This window comes from Meles meles, chromosome 8 (genome assembly GCF_922984935.1).
Source record: "Meles meles chromosome 8, mMelMel3.1 paternal haplotype, whole genome shotgun sequence".
Lineage (NCBI taxonomy): Eukaryota > Metazoa > Chordata > Mammalia > Carnivora > Mustelidae > Meles > Meles meles.
Window position 1 is genome coordinate 30,624,116 of NC_060073.1, and position 22,834 is coordinate 30,646,949.

At 46.4% G+C, this 22,834-nt stretch overlaps 1 protein-coding gene across 4 annotated transcripts in view; it reads right to left on the reverse strand.

The window, feature by feature from the left end:
- Positions 1–22,834, reverse strand: part of KIAA1549L (KIAA1549 like) — a 254,787-nt gene that overhangs the window by 24,205 nt on the left and 207,748 nt on the right. For all 4 annotated transcript variants that reach the window (XM_046017167.1, XM_046017166.1, XM_046017168.1 and 1 more), the window contains one exon: positions 19,557–19,686. In XM_046017167.1, coding sequence (XP_045873123.1) covers positions 19,557–19,686 — 130 coding nt within the window. The remainder of the gene's footprint in view (positions 1–19,556; positions 19,687–22,834) is intronic.

The following is a 22,834-nucleotide window of genomic DNA, read 5'->3' on the forward strand; positions in this document are numbered from 1 at the left end:
GCCAGCCCTCCAGGAGACTCCCCTGCCTGCTCAGGAGGCCAACGGTTCTAGAACGTTCTCCTGCCTTCCTCCAGCGAACCTGTCATTTTGGGGGCAGCTGCAGTCCCTGAGTGGGCAGAGGCTGGGGCGTCCCCAGCTTCCAGGGCAGGCTGCACGGACTGTCCCATGCTCACCTGCTAATGAATGCTTATTTAAGGAGTCCGCCTGTGTCTGGGTCTCTGGGTCTGAGACTCGCTTCTGTGATATAGCCTGAGAGCGAGGCTGTGGGAGGATAGTTCACGTTCACACAAGCATGTCCATGGCTACTACTGTCTGCTAAAAGAGCTCGAGGGTTCCGTGAGAATAAATCAGCGCAGATCAGTTTACCAGCCTGTTCTCCATCCATGACGTAGTGACACACTGCCACTTCAGCAAAATTAGACGATACGTTAAGTAAGAGTGGAAAAGAATTCTAAAAATTTATTAACCTTTGGCGTACTTATCCTACTCCCAAGCCTATCGGGGTGTGCATGTGAACTCATACACACACACACACACACACACACACACACACACACCCATTAAAAAGATTTAGATATCTAGATCCTGGTTCTGGGTGCTTATTACTATTTTATAGAGAATGAATATTTTCCCACCTGGGTGCCAGAATTGAACAGTTAGGTGACCTTGGGGCAATGTCTTAACAGGTTCTCCCATAAAGCAGGACCCAGGGAATAGGAGTCAGGGCCTAGAATGAGTAAACTGGGGGAAGGAAAAAAAGCCAGTCAAGGGCAGGCATTAAATTAGCGATTGTCATGGGCAGTTCAGACTTAACCTCTCTGGGGACCCTCCAAGGAACCAGGCAGAACACGCTTTAGGACCGTATGACAAAATTTTGTCCGCCAGCTCTCATCCCCCACGAGTCAAGAGTTGGCTCCCGCAGGTGTCCTTGAACTGAGATCTCTGCAGGCACAGGGAGCAATAGGCTCCCACGGGTGTCTCACGGAACCGAGACAGAGAAGCCTCAGGGCGGAAGTAAAAGCTAAGGAACCACCACAGGGCCATCAAGTTGCTGCTGCAGAGGCCAGATCTAAAGGGTGTTTTGAGAAGATACAAGACAGGGCATAAAAGATGTTCGAACCAGGAAAGTTACTTTGCTTTCTGCCACTTGAGTTCCTCATCTGTGAAGTGAGGATAGTAGTAGCATCTGCCTCCAGGGGTCTCACGAGGATTAAATACGATGATACATACAGAGATTAGAACAGTAGCATACGGCGAAACACGATGGCCACGACAGTCACCACAAGGGTCGTTATTATTACTTTTATATATTCAACCGCACCTGTTTCTCATGGAATTACTATGCGTCAGTCTTTTGGATACACAAGATAGAGCACAACGAGAAAATGTCACCAGGGAACTCGTTCATAAAGGGAAGTCTTCGCTCCTTAAAATCAGTACACAGAGGGTCAGAAATTTGCTATTTTTCCTATTTTGAAAACGTAACGGCACTTTCCATTAGTATTAAATTAATATAAGTGCATTAGAGAAGAAATAGAAAAGGCAGAAAACACCAAGAAGGCAAGAGACGTCTCCTGTAATCTATCTTATCACCCAGAGTTAAGGCTTGGCTGTAGTTCAAGATCAAAAGATGAGGTTCTCAGGGGGCTGGGTGGCTCAGTGGGTTAAACCTCTGCCTTCAGCTCAGGTCATGATCTCAGGGTCCTGGGACAGAGCCCTGCATCGGGCTCTCTACTTGGCGAGGAGCCTGCTCCCCCCACCAACCCGCCTCCTTATGATCGCTCTCTCTCTGTCAACTAAATAAATAAAATCTTAAAAAAAAAGGATGAGGTTCTCTGTCAACCTTCAGATCTAGATTTATCAACAAACATCTACAGTAAGAATTGAGAATACTATTTTTATAGGAACACAAGCAAAAATGGGTTATGGAGTAGAAAGCAGAATTACTTTTGCCCTAATAAACTCAGAAACATTTCTTACCTGGGTGCATGCCCCCAGGGACCCTTATCAAATGGGGATCTCTAGGGAAAGGCCCGGAAATGTGCTCCCTGATGGTTTGCTGACACCTTCTAGGCTGGTGAATGTAACTTCTGAAACAAACTGTCTTCATGATGCAGAGAACATTTTGGACAGACCCTGAAAGGATTTTAGGAGACCAGTGAATCCAAGCCCCATTTCCAGATGGAGTGGTCAAGGCCAGAGTGGTTGAAGTAATTTCTCCAAAGTCACCCACGATGGCTATGGCAGAGCCTGGCTCTCCCAGCTCCCAATCTCCCACATCCTGCGGCACCATGTTGCCCATTACATTTCCCTGTCAGTGCTGTTTGCCGCCCATACACTGCTCTTCCTCTCTACATCCCCGTCTCCCTAATAAATAATGCATGCTTAAGGCTAACCTGCTCCCAGGTGGAAGATTAATGGCACCAGGGAGAGCTATGATTTTTCCCACCCCTGAGCTGTCCTATGCATTTCCAGTCATATTGGTGGATCTATTATGTGAATTTATAGTTGTGCTTTAAGCAGGACAAAAATATACTTCTTGGCAACGACTCCCTGTTCTGCCACTCTCCCAGGAGCCCGGGCGGTGGGGGTGGGGGTGGGGGGGCTGTGCCAGCTTGGGGATTCTCTATGTTTGGTAGGAAAGATATCACCTTCGATGAGGAGGTGGAGACACTTTCTCCAGGCTCCCACTGCACCCACCCCATAACACCCCCAACAGAAGTCGACCTCTGCTTCCCACCCCAGAGCTTCCATTTCGTATGGAAGGGGACTTCCCTTTAACTGGAGGGACCAGAGTTATACCCCAAGTGACCTCAGAGGTTTGCTCCAGCCTCCTCCTGTTTTCCTACTGTTCTCACTTGGTTTTTCAGTCTCCGGACATCTACCGATGGAAACAAGATGAACTGTCACTGTACCCTGGGCTTCCCCTCCTCAAACTTGTATTTGCTTATTTAATGTTCATCTTGCCCAAATCTGGATGCTCCCTGAGCCCATTTCACCTCTGTCTCTTATAAAGTTAGCATATTCAAAAAAAAACTTTGTGAAATTAAACCAGTAAGAAATTCTGTCCAGTTGTCCATGGAGTAGAACCTGAGTTTAAGCTAAAGGACCCACATTCCCTGACACGTTCACTCCACTGCTGATGAGCTGTATGACCACAGGCAAGTCACTCCCTAATCCCCAGGCTGCTCAGCTGTCAGATGGGGGAGCTGAACTCTGATCTGGAAAGGACCTTCTGGTTTTCACATGTACTGTTTCTTGGACTCTGTCTGCCACAGGAAGCGTCCTGGGTTTTCCACATGTGTTGCCTCACCCATCCCTGAGGACCATCTGGCTGTACCCATTTTCCAGACAAGGCATATCACCTCTATGCTATTGTAATTTGCTTAACTTGCCCCAAGCCCTCTCTCTAATTTGCACGTTTCTGAAAATACATTTTTGCTTTTATTTGTCAAAAAGGGGGAGACAGGAGCAAAGACGAACCTTCCAGTATGGGCTGATGGTTGACTTGGGTAAATGCTGGGGACTGTGTCTGGGACAGAGACTTTATTTTTAAACCTCTTTAACTTGAAGTTTACCATGCTTACTTCTCCAACCTCCCAAAGCACAGGGTAACTGTTTTTTGGGTTGTTGTTTTTTTTAAGCTATTTTCTAAGTTAATAAGATAGACTTCAATAAAAATTCTAACAAATTAATCAGGGAATGTCCATTCATGGTGGGAAATTAGAAAACACGGATAAGCAGAAAGAAGACAATTAAAATCCCTCTAATCCTCCTGCCAGAAATAACTACTGTTAACATTTTGGCCTTTGTGCGTATCCTTCCGGATGTTTTCTATGCATATGAGATCGGATGAAGATGATGGGGGCTGGAACCTTGCCGTCACTTCCCCACTCCTCATCAATCCCCACCCCCACGCTCCCATCCTGGGCCAAAATGAAGAATGTGGGCTTGGCCCTGCAGTTTCTCCCCTCCCCCCCTTTCAAGGACAGCCCCAAGCAGGCCACCAGATTCTCCAGCTATTGTGATGGAAAATAGGAAGTGGGGGAGGACGAGCGGGCAGAAGGGGTGTGGGCTGCAGGATTTTTTTAATTTTTTTCATTTTTTAAAAGATTTTTATTTATTTATTTGACAGAGAGAAATCACAAGAGAGGCAGGCAGAGAGAAAGGGAAGCAGGCTCTCCACTGAGCGGAGAGCCCGATGCGGGACTCGATCCCAGGACCCCGAGATCATGACCCGAGCCGAAGGCAGCGGCCCAACCCACTGAGCCACCCAGGCGCCCGGGCTGCAGGATTTTTAACTGGGATTCTGGAGAGAGGTGCAGAAGCCCCTCTGACAAAGGAATGGGAGAGGAATTTAGGGAATTTTGTGAGTATTACAGGCCATGATACAATCGCCTTCATGTATAGGAATAGATGTACTTAAAAATTACTTTTGTTGACACAGACACTCAAACTGAGTCATCTGGGTCATGCTTTTATAAACAGAACACACAAACATACATATATATGTATGCATATATACGTATATAAGTTTTTTTTATAAAATGGGATCGTATGTAATATTTTGAAACCCTTTTCATATACAATATTGTGAAATGTCTCTGCCAGGAAATATGTATTGTAGGGAATAACTTTAAATGATTTCATAGCATTCTGCTACATGGAGTTTTCGGGCTCTATGTCAGAGCCCACTATTGTAGGTGGGGTCCTAATATCTTGCTATAGAAATTACGCTGACGTAAGTGTACTGGAGACTCTCTGCCCATAACCATGGATTCAGCCCTAGGTTAGACCCTTACAAGTGGAATTATGGGGTCAAAGGATATGCATGTATGGAAGATCTCGGACTCTCACCATATATTCTCACTCAGCAGCAAAGGCCACTGGTATTTAGAAGAAATTAAGGCCATTTCTTCTCCACACCTGAACACGCGACCCCTCCCCCACTCGGGGCTTGAGCTCTGGTACTCACTGGAAAGAGTGAGAATCTGTGACCCTTTCAGTGTCATTTTTTAAAAAGATTTTATTTATTTGATATATATAGAGAGATCACAAGTAGATAGAGAGGCAAGTAGAGAGAGTGGGGGAAGCAGGCTCCCCACTGAGCAGAGAGCCCGATGTGGGGCTCGATCCCAGGACCCTGGGATCATGACCTGAGCTGAAGGCAGAGGCTTAACCCACTGAGCCACCCAGGCGCCCCTCAGTGTTGTTTTCAAAAGAGCACACCAGGACGGCTCACTCAGGAGCTAAGTATCCATGTGACTTCAGCTTCTCTGAAATACTACAGGACAAACTTGAAGGGAATGACAGCTCTACTGGGATCCCCATGTACCTTCTTTCTAGAAAATATTCCAACACAGAACACATCTTAGGACACAACTTAGTCCTACTGCCTGGTCCCGGAGCATATTCTAGCCCTAAGTTGTCACCAAAACTAAAAACTAGTTTTCTGGGGGGTCTGGGTGGCTCAGTCAGTTAAGTGTCCGCTTTGGTCTCAGGTCATGATCTCAGGGTCCTGGAAACGAGCCCTGCTTGGAATGGCACTGCATTGGGCTCCCTGCTCAGCGGTGAGCTTGCTTCTCCCTCTCCCTCTGCCTCCCCACCCACCTCAGGCTCTCTCTCTCAAATAAATAAGTAAAATATTACACAAAACAAAACAAAAACACAACTGCAAAACTAAAAACTACTTTTCTATCAGACACCTAATGAAAGGACAAGCCATGGACCAGGAGAAAATACTAGGGTTTGTAACCGGAATATATATGGAATTCCTGCATGTAAAGAACAGAAAGACAACTCAGTTTAAAAATTGGGCAAGCAAACAATGAATCATTGAACACAACATCAAAAACTAATGATGTACTATATAGTGGCTAACATAATAAAATAAAAAATAAAAGTTAAAAAAATGGCCAAATGGCTGCAATCGACATTTATCAATACAAGAAGAAACATAACGTGTCTCATAAACACACGGAGTGCTCAACAGCGGGGGGTAATTAAGGAAATTATATTATTTCACATTTTAGCCTGGGGTGGCTAAAATTAAGAAGGTTAATAACAGCAAGTGTTGGTGAGGTTGAGGAGTGAAATCAGAACTCTCATGCTGTTGGTGGGAGGCTCAAATAGCCCACATACCTCCTAGACCTGTTTGTCATTTCTTAGAAAGTTGAACATACACCTTGCATACACCTTATGACCCAGAGATTCCACTTCTACAGATTTATCCAAGATAAATGAAAACATAGTGTCCTGGCCCATTCTAGTTGCCAGAACAAAATGCCACAGACCGAGTAGCTTATAAACAACAGAAATGTCCTTCTCAACAGTTCTGGAGGCCGGAAGTGTGAGGACACCGGCATGGCCGGGTAAGGGTCCTCTTCCGGGTTGCAGACCTCAGATGGAGGAAGGGGTCGGGGAGCTCTCTGGGCTCTCTCACGTGAGGGCACTAATCCCATTCTCGAGGGCTCCGCACTCATGACCTTATTACTTCCCAAGGGCCCCACCTCCTAATACCAACACATCAGAAGTTAGGATTTGAGCATACAAATATTGGGGGATGTAAATCTTTAAAAAGAAAAAAATGTGTGTGTGGGGGGTTCCTGGGTGGCTCTGTTGGTTAAGTGTCTGCCTTCAGCTCAGGTCATGATCCCAGGGTCCTGGGATAGAGCCCAGAGTGGGGATCCCTGTATGGCGGGGAGCCTGCTTCTCCCTCTCCCTCTGCCCCTCCCCACCCAGTGCTCTCTTTTGCTCTCTTCTCTTTCTCAAAAAAGGAAGTAAAAATCTTAAAAAAAAATTGGGGTGACCGTAGCACGTATGTTCATAAACGATGAAAATATTTACAGTAGTGTTTCCTGGTAGCTTCAAACTAGAAACAACCCAAATGTCCCACAACACGATGGTAGACAAAGAGTGAACTATTTATGCAACAGAATACAACAGAACAGTCCTCAGTAATAAAAAAAATAAATAAATGACAGATGCATGGAACAACATAGATGAATTCTTTTTTTTTTTTTTTTAAAGATTTATTTGACACAGAGAGAGCAGAGGGGGAGGAGCAGAGTGAGTCTTAAGGAAACTCCACAGCCAGCATGGAGCCTGACGCGGGGCTCAGTGTGACGAACCTGAGATCATGACCTGAGCTGAAACCAAGAAGAGGATGCTTAACAGACTGCTACCCAGGCATCCCAGCATAGGTGAATTCTGAGCAAAAGAAGTCAGACACAGAAGAGTATGTACCAAATACCATTTACATGATGTCTAAGAATAGGTAAACCTATGAAGGTAGATATCAGAAAAGTGGTTGCCAGTGGGGCCCTACTGCAGACGGAGTGACCTTCAGAAGGTGAGAAAAATGTCTTATATTTCAGTTGGACGGGTGGTTAAGAGGGTACAGGCATACAATGCTCATCTAGTTGTACACTAAAGACCTATACATCTTATCATTTTTAGTTTTGCCTTAATAAAACAAAACAAAATGGCTTGGGCAACATAGCTAGTTCTATGGGGATGGCCAGGGAAGGCCGCTCTGAAGAGGTGACATTTTGAAGAGCTGAAGGAGAAGGGGTTAGCATGGGAAGATCACAGGGGAGCTTCAGGAAAAGTCCTGAGACAGGAAAGAGCTGATGGTATTTGAGAGAGAGAAAGATGGGCTGTTATGCGCTGAACTGTGAAGCCCTTGGCGTTTAGCCTCTGGAACCATGAGAAAATAAATTTCTGTTGTTTTAAGTCACCGGGTCTGTGGCACTTTGTAAGGGCAGCCTGAGCCAACTGACACCTGACCCGCGTGGCTGGAGCCCCAGCTGGCAGGAGGCGGGGCGGGGCAGGAAAGGCAGGCAGGAGCCTGATCACGTAGAGTCTTGAAGGCCACGGTGAGAGGAATGGAGTGTTTTCAAAGGGCAATGGGAAACTCTTGAAGAATTTTAAGCATGGGAGAAATGTGATTGGAATTTACAGACGGCAAGCTAAAAGGCTCTTGCTGTAATGAAGGTAAGGAGAGACAGTAGGGGCTTGAGTTAGGGTGGTCATGGACAAAGAAGGTATAGACGAGCTCGAGAGATGTCTTGGAAGAGAGCTGACCAGACTTGGAGAGAGATGAGATACGGGGATGAAACAAAGGAAGGAGTTGAAGTTGAGACCTTTACCAAGAAGGCGGCATCTTGCTACTTGGATCTCCTTGATGTTCTCTGAGTTCCCCAGGCATGTGTTGTTCTCTGGGCCCTTCCACTTGCTCTTCTTTCTGCCCAAATGTTCTTTCCCCAAGGCTAGCCAGGCTAGCTTCCTCATTTCTGGTCTCTGCTCAAAAGTCAACCCCCCCCCCCCAACCTGGAGCCTTCCCTGGAGAAAACCTATGAAGAGCGCCTCCTGTTTTTCTCCATGTCTCACCCAGCTTTATGCTCCCTCTCAGCATTTCTTTTTTTTTTTTTAAAGATTTTATTTATTTATTTGACAGACAGAGAGATCACAAGTAGGCAGAGAGGCAGGCAGAGAGAGAGGAGGAAGCAGGCTCCCTGCAGAGCAGAGAGCCCGATGCGGCACTCGATCCCAGAACCCTGAGATCATGACCTGAGCCGAAGGCAGCGGCTTAATCCACTGAGCCACCCAGGCGCCCCCCTCTCAGCATTTCTGACGTTGTGCCGAACATAGTTGTGCTCAGGCGTTTCTTACTTTTTCTTCCTACTGGAATATAAGCTCCCTGAGGGCAGGGACTTTGTCACGTGCCCTGCTGCTTCCCAGAATGGCAGACAGCAGGACTTGAACATATCCTAGTTGAATGAATAAATGGAAATGCATCTTAAGAGAGAGCCTGGAGGATTTCTGCTCAAAAGCCTCTACCAGGAATAGACATTGCCAAGTGTCTAAAATGAATTCGATGTAGAAGCTGTTTTTAGGCAAAGAGGCTTGAGTGACGGAATGTAGAAAAAAGGCTCACAGCGACCCCCTGGCTGAATCCAGACAGGCCCAGAAGGTGACCCACCTCAAAACACCCATCGGCCCTAACTGACCAATGGGCTACTTACAACTAGGCACAGTTGCCAAAAACGGGAATTTCATATGTCCATACATTGCTATACCTCCCCATCTTTCCCCCTTTAAAAATGGCCCCACCTACTGCCTCTTGGCAGGAAGCCTCTCTGCTGTCCTGCCCTCCGCTCCCTTGCCTGCTCCCTTGCTGTGTGCTCAACATTCTATCTCCTTTGTTCTGTCTCAGGTGAATTCTTTCACCGCCCAAGCCCCTGGCTTCTTCCCAATTGCCGTATTTGGGGGCCTCCATCTCCCAAGAGATGCCACATTTAGACACCACATTAGACAGCCTTATCTAGAATGGAGCTGAAGAGGAGGGATGAAGCGTTCTTAATGATGTGGAGAACACAGGCAAAAGAAAATTTTTATTTCCTTACAACTTACAACCCACTGACAAGTCCTCGAGACAAGCAGAGTGACCCTTCTCTAGGAACGCAACTGCCTCGATGTTAATACTTTAGTGTAACATTATCCTGATGTCTAAGATCCTGTAAGTCTCCACATATAAACATTCCTTTGGAAACGTCCTTTATCGCTATGCCCCAAGATATATGTTGGCAATCATCCTCCAAGCATATGGCCCTCTGATAGGCATCTGAAGGGTCTCATGACTAAAGTTCTACTAGACAGTAATAAATGACCTTTTCCCAACAACAGCTAGCCCCTCAAGGTCCTGGAAACCTTGCTTCCAAATTCTTTGGAGACTTACACTATCCCTAACTCCCAACTACAAAGTGTGGAGGCCGAGAAAATTAAGGCCATCCCACCTCACGTTTAGCTGATGTGGGAAACAGAGGCAGAAGAAAATCATTAAAATTTCTTACCTACTGACAAGCCCTTGAAACAGAGTGGCTCTCCCCTGGGGACTTAACTGCCCTCACCTTGAGATTTTGCTAAGGACAATCCTAGCCTGACCAACCCCCTACCCCAACAGGTCCGACCAGGATCCGGTAAGTCTACTTTAACAATTCTTTTATCTCTAAACCTCCAAGATAGTGTCAGCAATCATTCCCAAGCATATGACCCACTGATGTACATCTAAATGGTCTCACGAGAAGATTTTCATTACTGGTAATAAATAACCTTTCTCCCAACAAAAGCTAGCCCCTCAAGGTCCTGGAGACCTTGCTTCCAAAAATCCTTAGCGACTTACGCCATCCTTAATCCCCACCCACCCACCACGGAGTCCACCCCTACTCTGCCTTTAAAAATTCGGACTGTAATCTGGTTGGGGGTCCAAGTCCCTACTCCGCTGTGTCGGGTATACTTGGGCCCAAGCTTAAGCTTGTCAAATAAACCCTCGTGTGATTGCATTGGAGTTTGGCTCCTTGGTGGTCTCTCGGACGTGAAAACTCGGGCATAACAAAAGTATATAATTGGTCCCACCTCACAACCCTGATGCAGCTCTTTCTGCCCACGGGTCCTGTCTCTGTGCTTTAATAAAACTACCTTTTTGCACGGAAGACGACTCAAGAATTCTTTCTTGACTCTTCACTCTGAACCCTAACATTTTCACATCATTGAGGCCACTTATTCCAGAATTTCTTGAGTTACGAGTCCCAAAGTAGAGAGTTGTCTTACAAGACCATACTTCCCCAGACGCATGTGTCCACAACCGCACTTTGCCTCGCCCAGGCTCTCCACTTACAGAATTCAAGATTTTGCCCTCTGTTTTTCTCCATTGTCTCTCTGATTTTCAGCTCCATGCTCACGGCTCTATTCCGCAAGGAGAACAGATTCTGAACAAATTCTATAACTTCACAGTAAGGGCCCAGAGACCAAGTGGGGGTTCAGTAAGATCCATTTCTGGGCCATCTGGCCATGATGCCTTGATCTGGTTCCGTGTCCATTTTCTCTCCACCAAACAGGGTCCTTTGGGCAACACAAAATTAGGGCTGCTTCTCTCCATCTGATGCTAGCTCTGGCCTGAACAGCCCCAGGGCAAGTGCTGCCTGTCACCAAGGAGGCAGAGACATATTTACAAAGCTGCTTTTGGAAACCAAAAGCCAGGGAGTTTTCACTTCTCCTGTTCCCCGGGGAGAAGCACTCTCAGGGCCCAAGTTGGGGCAGCTACTTCCCCCTGTGCCTCTCAAAAACTTCTCTGACAACAAAGGGAGACTGGCACCCTTCAGAACAGGTAGGAGGGTTCAAATTCATGGTTTGGTGACTCTTTTTCTGCAATCAGCATGAGAGTGGAATTTTTCAAAGTCTCAGCAAAATTGCACATTTCTCTGAAATTTCCCATCCCCCAAATCACATTCCGGGTTGGCTCTGTGTGCAACCAGCCCCTATCCTTAGGTGCGGTCCAAATCACCTCATTAACATAACAAAACACACATGAATATGCTCATCACTTAAATTCCAAGGGTTTTTGGAGCTCTGTGTCCTGAATAGCAGACAAAGACCAAATACACATTTCTTATCATAAATTATAAAATCACAACACATGACAAAATTTAGTCCTGAGATGTCCAAAGTGCTGGGATGGAAAAGAAACAAAAAAACAGCGGCCCTCTCTCCCTCGTGGAATCTGTTAGCATAGTTACAACAGCTGATGGTCACGGGATGTTTTTTATGTGCTTTACCTGCATTAACTCACTTAATTCTTACAACAACCCTATCAGGCAGGTGCCCTTTTTATCCCCATTTTCTGGATGAGAAAATTAGAGCATAGAGAGGCGGAGTAGGCCAAATTCATGCTTCTAGTAAGTCGCTGAGCTAGAATTCGAGGGCAGCCACGCTCCAGGAAGACAAGCCTGACCATTCCACAGCATTGCTTGTTAAAGGTGAGAATGAGGCATGAGCCAGTCAATTAATTAAAAATATCTTTTAAAAAGGATTCGATCCTAAAGTAAGCACATAAGGATGGCTTTTGCTCATGGGAAGCTGTTTCACTGGGAGGGTCTGAGGGGAGCCATCCCTTGCTTTTTCTCATCTTCTTAGCCAAGCAGGTGCTGGAGACAGGAGGCCAGTTTTGAGAGCTGACACCACTCCATAACAAAACAGGCTCTCCCCAGTGCCCACTCAGATCTGCTCTTTCTCCTTTTGGGTCTTGGAAAAGCCAGCCAGACTCACAAAATCCCTCTTTCTCCTTCCATCTGGCCCTAAAACACAGCCTATCACTGTAGCCAGGCCTTCCCAACCCCACAAGGAACAGCAGTCTCTAGCTCCTCACCTCACTCAACTCTCCCTCTACAGAGGGGCCAACCAAAGATGAGAGGTGGAGACTGGAGGAACAAGTGACATGGAGGGTTATGCTGGTGTTGTTCCTTACAAGGCCCAGCCACTACTGTTCCCCGAGTAGTGGATACTGCAATGGTCCGGGCACACATCCTCTCCTGGCCCAGCTCCCTCAGTGAGGTCTTACCCGGTGAAACTCATCAGAGTAAGCCTCCCCCACCTCCCATTGCTACAGGGATGGATACATGGGTTGGGCACTTAATCTTCAGAGGCTCAGTGAGAGTAAATCCCATACACTTTGTTTCATGGCCGGGAAGGAGAAATTCTCTCTTTCATTGGTCCATGTAGTAAGTACGCTCCTGCAGCCATTCCTAGTAGAGCCAACCTGTGGATGAAGCCAACGCCTAAGGACAGCGCCGCACAATGTGGAGGGATGGAACTGGAGCACCAGTCTGACCACGCCTGAATTTACTGTACCCAATACCTTCCCTTCATGATTTAACATCATTTGGTTTGGGGTGGATTTTCTGTTACATCAGCCCAAATGTCCTCACCAATAACCACTGCTGAAACGGAACTTAAAACACAACATACATTTGTATGCTAGTCGAATCAAATGTGTGTATGCGATTTGATAAGCCAGTCAAATCAAATGTGTAGATGGCTCAGAGTTCTAAAGCCAACCTCCCCATCCAAGTCTCAGCTCAGGAATCCCGTCTGCTGGCTGACACACTTGTTTGCTCATTTGCCCAACAAATAGAGACACTGAATTTACTATGCGCCAGTTCCTGTTTCGAGTGCTGAGGCTTCCAGGATGAATAAAACATGATTCCTGTCCTTGAGGAGTCAAAGAGGGAAAATAACATGAGTAAGTCTTCAGGGGGAGAACCCTGGAGAAAGGGCTTGGATGAGGGTGAGTCCCCCGTGCGACAGGAGCACCAAGGACAGGCACCTCAATCAGCCCCACAGATACGGGGTCAAGGAAAAGATTCCGGGGGAGAAAATGTTGAGACTCAGTTCTGCAAGTCTTGCCTGGATCACTGGTCTTCAACTGAGAGTGGGCTTGCCCCCGGGGGTAAAGTCTGGAAACCTGTTGTCACCACTTCACAGGTGCTCTGGTAGCTGGTGAGAGAGGCCAGGCACGCTGTTAGGCATCGACACATGGGACAAAAAATTTTCCAGATCCCGATCCAACAGTGCTGAGGCTGAGAAAGCTTGGCTGCATGAAGTCAGTGGGAAGGGATGTCTTGAGCAGAGGGGAGAACACAGAGATGGGAGTCAACACGACAGAGCTGGGAAGGGCCTGTGGGGCCAGAGCCAAGGGCAGGTGAGGGAGCTGCGAACATGTGCTAGAAAGCCCGGGGCCAGCCAGCACAGACACCTCCTGGGCCCCAAGCGGTGGGTTCGATCTTAATCCGAGGGCTGTGGGGAGTTCCCGAAGGATTTGACACCAGGGTGTGTGTTTTAGAACAACTAGTCTGACAGCTGTAGGGCGGTTTCCCAAGTCCAAGTTCACTGCCCCAGCCTGCTGCACTGCTTCCACCATGTCTGCACCTGCCTCCTCTACGAGTGTGGAGAAGCACTCGAGTGACTTCATCTCTCCCCCCTCCAGCCTCGGCCAGGTAATACGATGGTGGCCTCACCTGTGAGGCTTACCTGCTAACGCCAGCAGAGGAGGTAGAAATCAGAGAAATTTGCCCCCCAAAATCAGACAAAGTAAAACTTCGGAAGGCCCTTAGATGATCCCTGGGGTACAGCATCCGTGCCTGTGTATGCAACCTTACGGAGTTGGTGAAAAGCAATATACCGTCTCTATAGAACATACGCAAAAGCTCATTTGGGGGCAACACTTAAATGCTTCCCTTAGTTTTTCGGGGCCCATGTTGCTGAATTCACATATGCTAAGTGGCTAAGTGGCTCCAGCACTCGGTAAATGTTCACTAGAAGAAATGAAAGGGATGGCAGTTCCCAAGGAATTCTCATTAGCCCGCGGGCCTCCGGCTCCTGCAAGGGCTTGGGGGCACAGGTGGGCTAGGGAGCACACAGGGCCGGGAGGAACTAGCGTGGCATGCATGGCTCAGGACCAGAGGACTTTCCCTCCAGTGGCTGGGCACACTGCCAGCGGCCGGGCCTCAGCTGTCAGCTGGGAATTGCCTTTGCTCTCCCTGGGCATTGGTGGGAATCGGCAATGCCAATTCTCTTAGTAGCAATTGTCCTTGGCTAAAGACAGCTGCCTTGCCCAAGGACAGCCAGTGATGGTCAGCGCTAGAGTACAAAAGCCCAGATGCTTCCACACACTGGAAGCAACTCTGTAGGGTCACACAAGCTTAGCCGAGACCTTGTAATATCTGTACCACAGCCCAACTTTGCACTCTGCCTCCTCTTCCTTCTTTCCCTTCCCCTATACGTGTCCCTACCCAGAGTAGCACACAGGGGACCCGGGCCTGCAAGAGTCCAGGAGAAGCAAGATGGGTAGGCAGGCACCACGAGGAGAAGCAGGCAGTGTTCAGAGCACAGGAATCCGAGCGCATAAGCAGGGAGACGGCACTCACGTGCTTACAGCAGGGGAAGTTGTGCGTCTCCTGCCCGGTGGGAAATGGCCCGTGTGGGAGGGAAATCCTGGGCCTGTAGGGGAGGCCTGGCTCCCAGTGAGGTCACAGGGCCATCCTGAAACCTGGCCTACTCCCTCTCAAACCGGCCAACCAGAATCCACTTCCTGCTCCCCACTTGCCAAGCAGCACCCACCTCTGTGGGGGGAACAAGTATCTGGACAGCCACAGCCTGGTGCGATCTGGCCTACACGAGGTCCCTTCACCACCAAACCCCTCCAGCTCTTTGCCTTGGGCTCAAGCAGGGAGGCTGACTTCTTCGTATCAGATAGTCGCCCAGAATTAAAACCACTGAATGAAGCCCTGAATGAAGACAGGCTAGCTGGCAGAGCTAAGAGAGGAGATTAAGGGCTCAGCGGGGAGCACACGTGTGAGACAGTTCTGGGTGGGATGATGGGGGGGGGAGATGGTGGTGAGGACGGGGTCATTGCAAGAACCCCCGGTTCAGAAGGCAACAGGCAGGCTGCCTCGGAAGTGAAGGACCAAGTCCTCACACCCGACCCCTTGCCTCCCAAAGAAACCAAGAGCTGGTCGTGCCCTGAACTGGGGACCTCATGCAGCGGGAGGACAGCCTTGCCCTTTCCTGACGATAGTCTCTGACCACCGTGCCCAAGCCATCGGATGCTGGGGCCGGGGGGTGAGTGAGGAGGAGAGGCTGCTGCTGGTAATACAGGACTGACCCTCTGACCCCAGACTTGCCATCAGCCATCCCAGGCAGCAGGGGCTTTCCTGATCACACTGCATTCCTCAGTGCATGGAACCCATCAAAACAACCGCTTGAATTTTCTGGCCTCCCACCGCTCACCTGGGACAGAGGGAGCTGGCTGCCTTGTGAGGCGAGGGAGGCTAGTAAGTAAATGCCCTATCACACACCACTCGGCCTCGCAGGCCTTCAGCCGCCGGCCCTCGGCAAGCTCCTTGCAGTGTGTGTTCCTGCAGTGCCCAGGCTGACCGGACAACACTCCCTCATGGCCCTCTCTGAGGCGATGACTGTGCTTGACCGAGACTGGGCCCATCTTTCTGCCCCATGGTAGCTCCCAGGCAGCAAACCCACCACCTCCCGGTCACAGCCAGCCCTGTGGTTTTGTTCTCAGTCTCTCCCCGTACATTCTGCCAGGCCTCTGATGATTTGGTGAGTGTCTAACTCTTCACAGTCATGTTTGGTCTATTCAAATGGCTTGAGGTTTTCTGTTTTCTGCAGCAGAAACTTGCCTGACATAGTATCGCTTTTTGTAGGTTTATGTCAACTGCGAAACCACCCGGTTTTCCACTAACATTTCCAAATATTTCCCTGAAGAATGCTTCTGGAGTGACGGTGATTGTGGTCACTACCGTTGAAGCCTCAGCATCCCCTCTTCTGAGAGGTGTGAGCTTTGACAAGGTGCTGGAGAGAAACCCAAGAGAAGGGGCCTGTAGAGCTCTCTACTTCAGAGAGGAGAGCATTCTTTTTCAAAGGTACAACTCAGACGTTCCTTTTCAGAGTCTCCCTCACAGCCAAGGCACTTAGCTGACCCTGTCACATTTGAAAACTCCAAACACGAATCGTGGTTGAGGACGTACATTTTTCTTTCTGGGGAATGATTTGGTTATTCCTTTGGAAGCAAAGGTTGATTCCTCAACGACATAAAGGGATTACTAATTTGCCAGATAGAGGGAACATCTCTTGGTTCTTTATTCTGCCGGAGAATTCACATGTGGGGCATTTTCTTTTCCCTCCTCATCACCTCATTATTTTCTATATGACTTTTATTCAGAAAAAAAAAATTTTTTTTAAATACTTTGAAATAGAGGTATTCTTGCTCTTAGATATTAGGCTGACGTTATCTTTTCTAACTGCTTCATGCCCTGGGAGGAATTCATTTCAATGCCAAGGTTAGTTTAAAGATCTGGTCTGGCCATCTTTCTAAAGTCATGCCTTCATCAAAAGGGGGTGCAGCCTTCTAGAAAATTATTAGCCAGGTGAGCCAAGGGAATTGCCAGGAGTGTACTGCATCCCTTAGCTGTTAGGGGGACCAAGAGGTTAAGAACTGTTGCTGCAAAACACAGTGGATCCCACACCCCTTAGAGCTAAGGGTCTATTTTGGGCAGGTCCCAGTACATCCTTGCTCTATGGAAACATTTTCAAACAATCCAGGCTTCCCTCAGTCCTGGGGCTAAGATTTGCCTGTGCTTTGTGTGTTCGTTTGCTTCTTTATTTATTTACTCTCTTATTTTTACATGCAGCCTTTCCTGTAGGGATTCTCACGAGGTCAGCTTTGGAGAAATTAAATCAGTCTCCCAGTGCTTCTGTTTCTACCACATCAAGGAGCAAGTCCCCCCTGGTGATGCCTAACCTGGCAGAAATGACTGCAAATCTGGGCCTGGCTTCAAGATCCCCAGACCCAGTAGGAAGAACGACATGCTTCCAAATGACTGGTCCATTCACTGCTAGGCTAATGGATTTTTTTGTCAGAGGTGCCCTAGTATTTTTGGAAAATCAGGAGTTCAGAAAATGAATGCATTGTTTAAAGCCATGAATCTCCTCTTTTCTTCCTTTATCTGCGGGTCCAGTTTTTGCTTTTGTGAGTTATCCATGCATGAATTCTTGTGAGACCTGCCATCCAGCCTCTTGGTAAGATGGGAAGTATAGGATATAGAATCATGTGAAGGCAGATATATAGTGTGATAGGTTTATATGGAAGCCCTACTGCATGGTGGTTAAGAGGAGAGGCTCTGGAGTTGGGTAGACAAATTAGGTAAATGCTCTGTGCCTTGATTTCCTCATCTGTATAATGGGTATAAGGAGGTACATATCTGGCTGGTGACCACAAATTCCATTAGATAATCCACATATAAAGACTAGAATAGAGGCTGGTTTACTGTGTGCAGTCAGTAAATGATGGCTACTTTTCATGTGATCAGCACAAAAGGCATGGGGAAAAGAAACAGGAAGCCACTACATTCTTATAAAGAACAGTCTAAATTCTTAAAACAGGTCCCTAGACAATCATTTTGTCTTAAGGAAACTTATCTTTGCTTATGTTTTTGAGACCACATGCAATTCTCAAGATACATATTCTAATTTTCTGAAATCAGAAAAATCTATTAGAATAGAGTGGGCTTCCCTTAAAGCAATCTATAATTAGAATATTTATACATGTTTGTGGGTGAGTAACCTCCTTTTAAAAGTCATCCCTCTCCTTCTTTTGCCATAAGTAACGTACTCACAGGGCATTCTAAAATTATTAAGTCACTACTGCAAGTCATGGCATTGTCTGTGGTTACAAGAAAAAAAAAGCAACACACTGTTCTCTTTTCAAAACTAATAAACTGTCCTATTTCTTCAAAGTGTAAAAATGTCTGTGCCTAGAATCTCACAAGAGATCCATTAATTCCAATCTTGAAATACATTAAGAATCTTATCATAGACCTCAGCTACATCTGAGCAAAAGAAGTCCCCCGGACCACAGGCACGTGGGAAGAATATTCACTGCTGGTATGGAAAGATTAAGTGGAAAATTCAAATTTTTATGACAGGCTGATTATCAAATTGCTGATCAGCTTTAGTATAAAAGATTTTTATGAAGAGAACAATTAGTGTTGAGTAATTTCACCTGGAGTAAAAAAAAAAAAAAAAAAAAAAGATTTGCCCGAAGCATCTAGAATTTTATAAAACTAAACTATCAATTTGTTTTATATGAAAAAGGAAAACAGAAATAAAAGATAAGGTTATCATGACCAAGACAAACATCAAGGGTAAAGAATCTAGAAATTCAAATTAGGTAGAATATCTCTGTTTTTAACGGAACAATTAAAATTCCCTCTTCAATCTTTTGTGGCAAACAATGACCAATCCTGAGTGGAGGGAAAAAAACCTTCTTGCCTTCAAATTAGCACAGTATGTAGAAGAATTCAAGTGTCATTTTCAAATTACCACCTTGCAGATTATAGCCAAATTTTACCCAGACATTTTTGAATCCTAATTCTTGATACAAAATCTTTTGTTTGTAACTAGAGAAATGTTTCAGGAGAATGGGAAAGAAACATTTTCCATAAAACCCAAGAGCAGACCTAAGGCCATCTGAAGTTCTGGGGCGGGGTGAAGTGTTATCCAATATCCTCTCAGGGTAGTATTTCCGTGAGCTCAAGGATGCAACTACGTTAAGAGGCCAGGAGCCGTTGGATTTGAGACACCGCCTTGGAGCTCCTCTTCTGGGGAAGTTCAGTAGGATTAGAACAATTTTTGCTATTTGGAGACACGACTGCACATAAGCATGGTTTGCATCCTATGAAATCACCAAATCGCTCTGTTGGACATCTGATTGTTTCCATGGCATATTGGGGAGTTATGAAATCAGGAACAAATCCAACTTCTCCACACTGCTATGGATTAAAAGAAGCCTGTGTTCAAATGAATTCTAACCTACAGCCATGATTCCTACTGAGCTTTAAGGAGAGAGGGGGAAAAAAATTAAGGACATTTGGAATCACTGTTGACTTAAGATCAATACTGTACTATTCCTAAAAGAGTTGGATTTAGGAATTAAAATCCTTTTAGCAATAATTTGTCACTCTGACCCATTCCAAGTCATCTCACTCTGCAAAATAGGTAACAAGGAATAATAAAATAGCAAACATTTTGGTGCACTTCTAAATTCCACAGATATACAGTACAGTGAAACATTGTGGGATGCTCTCTCTCCTTTGTTTTCAGGGGAAAGCAAAGCCCACGTTCACCTTAGCCCAGCAGCGACTTACATCGTATCCGCTGTTACGGATCCCGCGCCGGGGTCGCTCCCGAGTCACCAGAAGGTCCATCTCTGTCTCCCCCGGACTTGGGCTGTTCAGAGACTGCCGGCTTCGGTAGACAGAGTTCTTCATCGGTTGCCTGAAGAAAATCCAACAACTGTTATGATGCAGCAAATGCCTTGACAGATGGAATTCTCCACAGATCCAAACTACAGGCAACCAATGAAGGCTTTGGATTTGCCTTACAGATCTCAGGATTCATTCCATTTGTTCTCTGGCCATAAGAGGCCAGAGGAATAGTGGAATCAAAGTTTTGTTTTTGTTTTTTGTTTTTGTTTTGTTACAGCCCAGAGGCTGTAACCATTTGGCTTAATTGTAAATAATCTGCTTATGGGAACCAGGTAACTAACCTATTGCAGTCCTACAACTACATCTGAAATTCTGCCTCCCAGCAAGCCCAGGGGCTTTCTCTTGACCTCTAAACTTGCTTTTGTTGACTGTTGACTCAGCAGCCCACTGTTCCTCTCAATCTTTCTGATTTCACAGACGGGGTTCTACAATGTGTTAATAAACCCTGCAGGTAATGGGCCTCTTAATACTGTGAGTGTTGATATCTTCTTTTCTAACTTCAGCACAGGGGATTTCTTTCTGGGCTAAGGAGCCATGAACCAAGAGGCAGTTTGGAGCTGAGCCCATCCATCCATCCATCCATCCATCCATCCATCCAATATTCACCAAGTGCCTACCATGTGCCAGGCACAGTGGAAGACGATGGGGATTCACAGTGCACAAGACAGACATGGCCCTGCTCTCTTGGAGCTTCCATTCTAATGGGGGAGACAGATAATTCGCACGATTATTTCAGAGGATGATGAGTGCTATTAGGAAATATAAGATGTGATGGAAGATGGCTAACGTGGGGGACAACTTCAGACAGGATGGTTAGGGAAGGCCTCTCTAGAGAAGGGACAGTTCAGCTGAGACCCAGAGAGAGCCAGCCACATGCCAACCCTGCACAACATTCCAAGCCCAGGGAATGGTACATTGATAGGCTCCACTCAGCTCCCTTAGGAAAGACATACATTTGTCACTGTTTACATGTGCCGTTAGAGGAATCCTTTTGAGGATAAAGAAAGGAACAGGAACACAGTGAGGGTTGTGGCTGTGCTTTTCTCCTTTCACACAAGGCAACTCTTACAAGTTGGGAGTGAGGCCCGGTGGGGATGGGGGTTCCACATGGCACTGTAGGGTGCCAACGGTGGCTCTCCCCTTCCACCTGCCAGTAGGTTTCTCTGTGAATTTTGGCATTTCAGAACATCTGTCTTCAGAGAATCCCCCCTGCCCAGCACCTGTGTTTTGTCTCCACCCTAAGATTCTATCCATTCATGGGTTGAAGGTGAGGAGGTTATATTATTTATTCCCAGTGACTATGTGGGAAGCCAGAAACCTGGCAGGTAGATATACACACACCTTTTCAAGATCACACACCCAGTTAGTCATAGCATGACAGTCACACGCTGTTAGCTTAGAACAGACAATAGAATGCCCAAGGCAATACACTACCCTTGCAATTAGCCTGAGGAATAAAATAGAGGCTATTAAACCTATCCCCTCACCACAAGGAGCTTACCCCTGTTTAGAGGGCCTCTGTGATCTCTGCTTGCCTAATACCCATGATGACCTTTCGGTGGGAGCACTCTGATGTTCTTTGGAGGCTACCCTTCCTGCAGGAGTTGGCCTGGAGCATCAAGCATCGCATCCCCAAGGCCACAATGATTGGTCAGAGGATGGGCCCATGAGTTGGTCCCAATGAGACTGAGTCTCAGGGCTTCCGCTAGAGCAACCAGGAAAGAGGCATTCTCTTGGTCTTGAAGTTTCTGAGAAGACAGGATATAGATGGGGAGTTGCTGGCAGCCAGTCTGCCACTATGAGGTAAGAGTCTGAAGAGGGACCAGCAAAGAGTGATGAAAGAACAAGCTAAATAAGGGGGACATTGTATGAACCCTTGGATCTAGTCATGCCTGAAGCCTTGACCTTTCATGTTCAATGACAAATTCTCTTTTTATTTAACCAGTTTGTTCCGGATTGCCATCATTCGCAACCCAAAGAATCCCGACTAATATAGGGGCTTAAAACCAGTATTATAAACTGTGCTCTATGGTTATCTGCAATTAGAAGCTTCCTTTAGGAATGGAGCACAACCTGGTGAAACAGAATGATTCACCCTTAAAGGAAGACCCCAAAGAATTCTCATCCTTGACCTAATTACAGATCACTTTTTGAAAAAGCAGACTTCACAACTGTCCTGAGATTGCCAATTAACCCATTTAGAAAAGATTTACTAATAAGGGTGGTGGGGGAGTAAACACTAGGATTAGCAATTGACATTTAAGTAGGCTATTTTGGAAGTATTAGAAATACAATAGCAAGATTGTGTGAGCCCTTTCAAGAACCATGAACGTGGGTGAGAGCTTAGACATTGGGGTGCACGCCAGTCTGCTTTTACGTCAAAGACAATGTTCCATTATGGTACTCATTTTAAAGGCTGCTATTTAACATGGATCTCAATGGACCAGACCACCCACATGTGCCTGGTGCATAAGCAACTGCTTAGAAATAAATTAGGCTCTTGGGTAGAGGAATTACTTATTTTAATCAAATAGAGTTCCATTAGGTATATTCATTTCTTGTGGGCATTTTGTAGGCATATTCTTCAAAAGTTAATAAGTTTTGAAACTTGCAAACTTGAAAAGTTTTTTTTAACCTCTGAAAATATGGCTGGGTGGATAGCAATACATTTTATTTGTACTTTGAGGGGCTTTTTAATCCCAGGATAGTTTAAGAAAGTAGTTCTCAAACTGTGTTCTATGGGAACTTAGGGTTCCATAAAGATGAAATGTAGTCCCTGAGAAGGAGCAGCTCTGGTTTCATTAAAACAACTCCATCTTTATTAGTTATTGCCCTAGTTTGGGTTCCCTGGAAGCAGGCTCTGTGATGATTTGAGTACAACTGATTTACTGGGGAAAAGCTTCTAGCAAGCACAAGTTGGGAAGTGGAAAAATGAGAGAGAGAAGGGAAGGAGGCCAACAGAGGGTATGAGATAGTATTTTGGGCAACCGGGGCCTCAAACTTACTGGAGAAGTGTGGAGAACAGTTGCATTAAAATGGAGGCTTTACTTTATGTAGGTATGGCCAAGACCAACAGATCAGAAGGCGGCTGCCATGCAAAAGACAGCTTGTTGTACTCAAAATTCCAAGAGGAAGGGACCTGCCTGGGGGTTCCACAT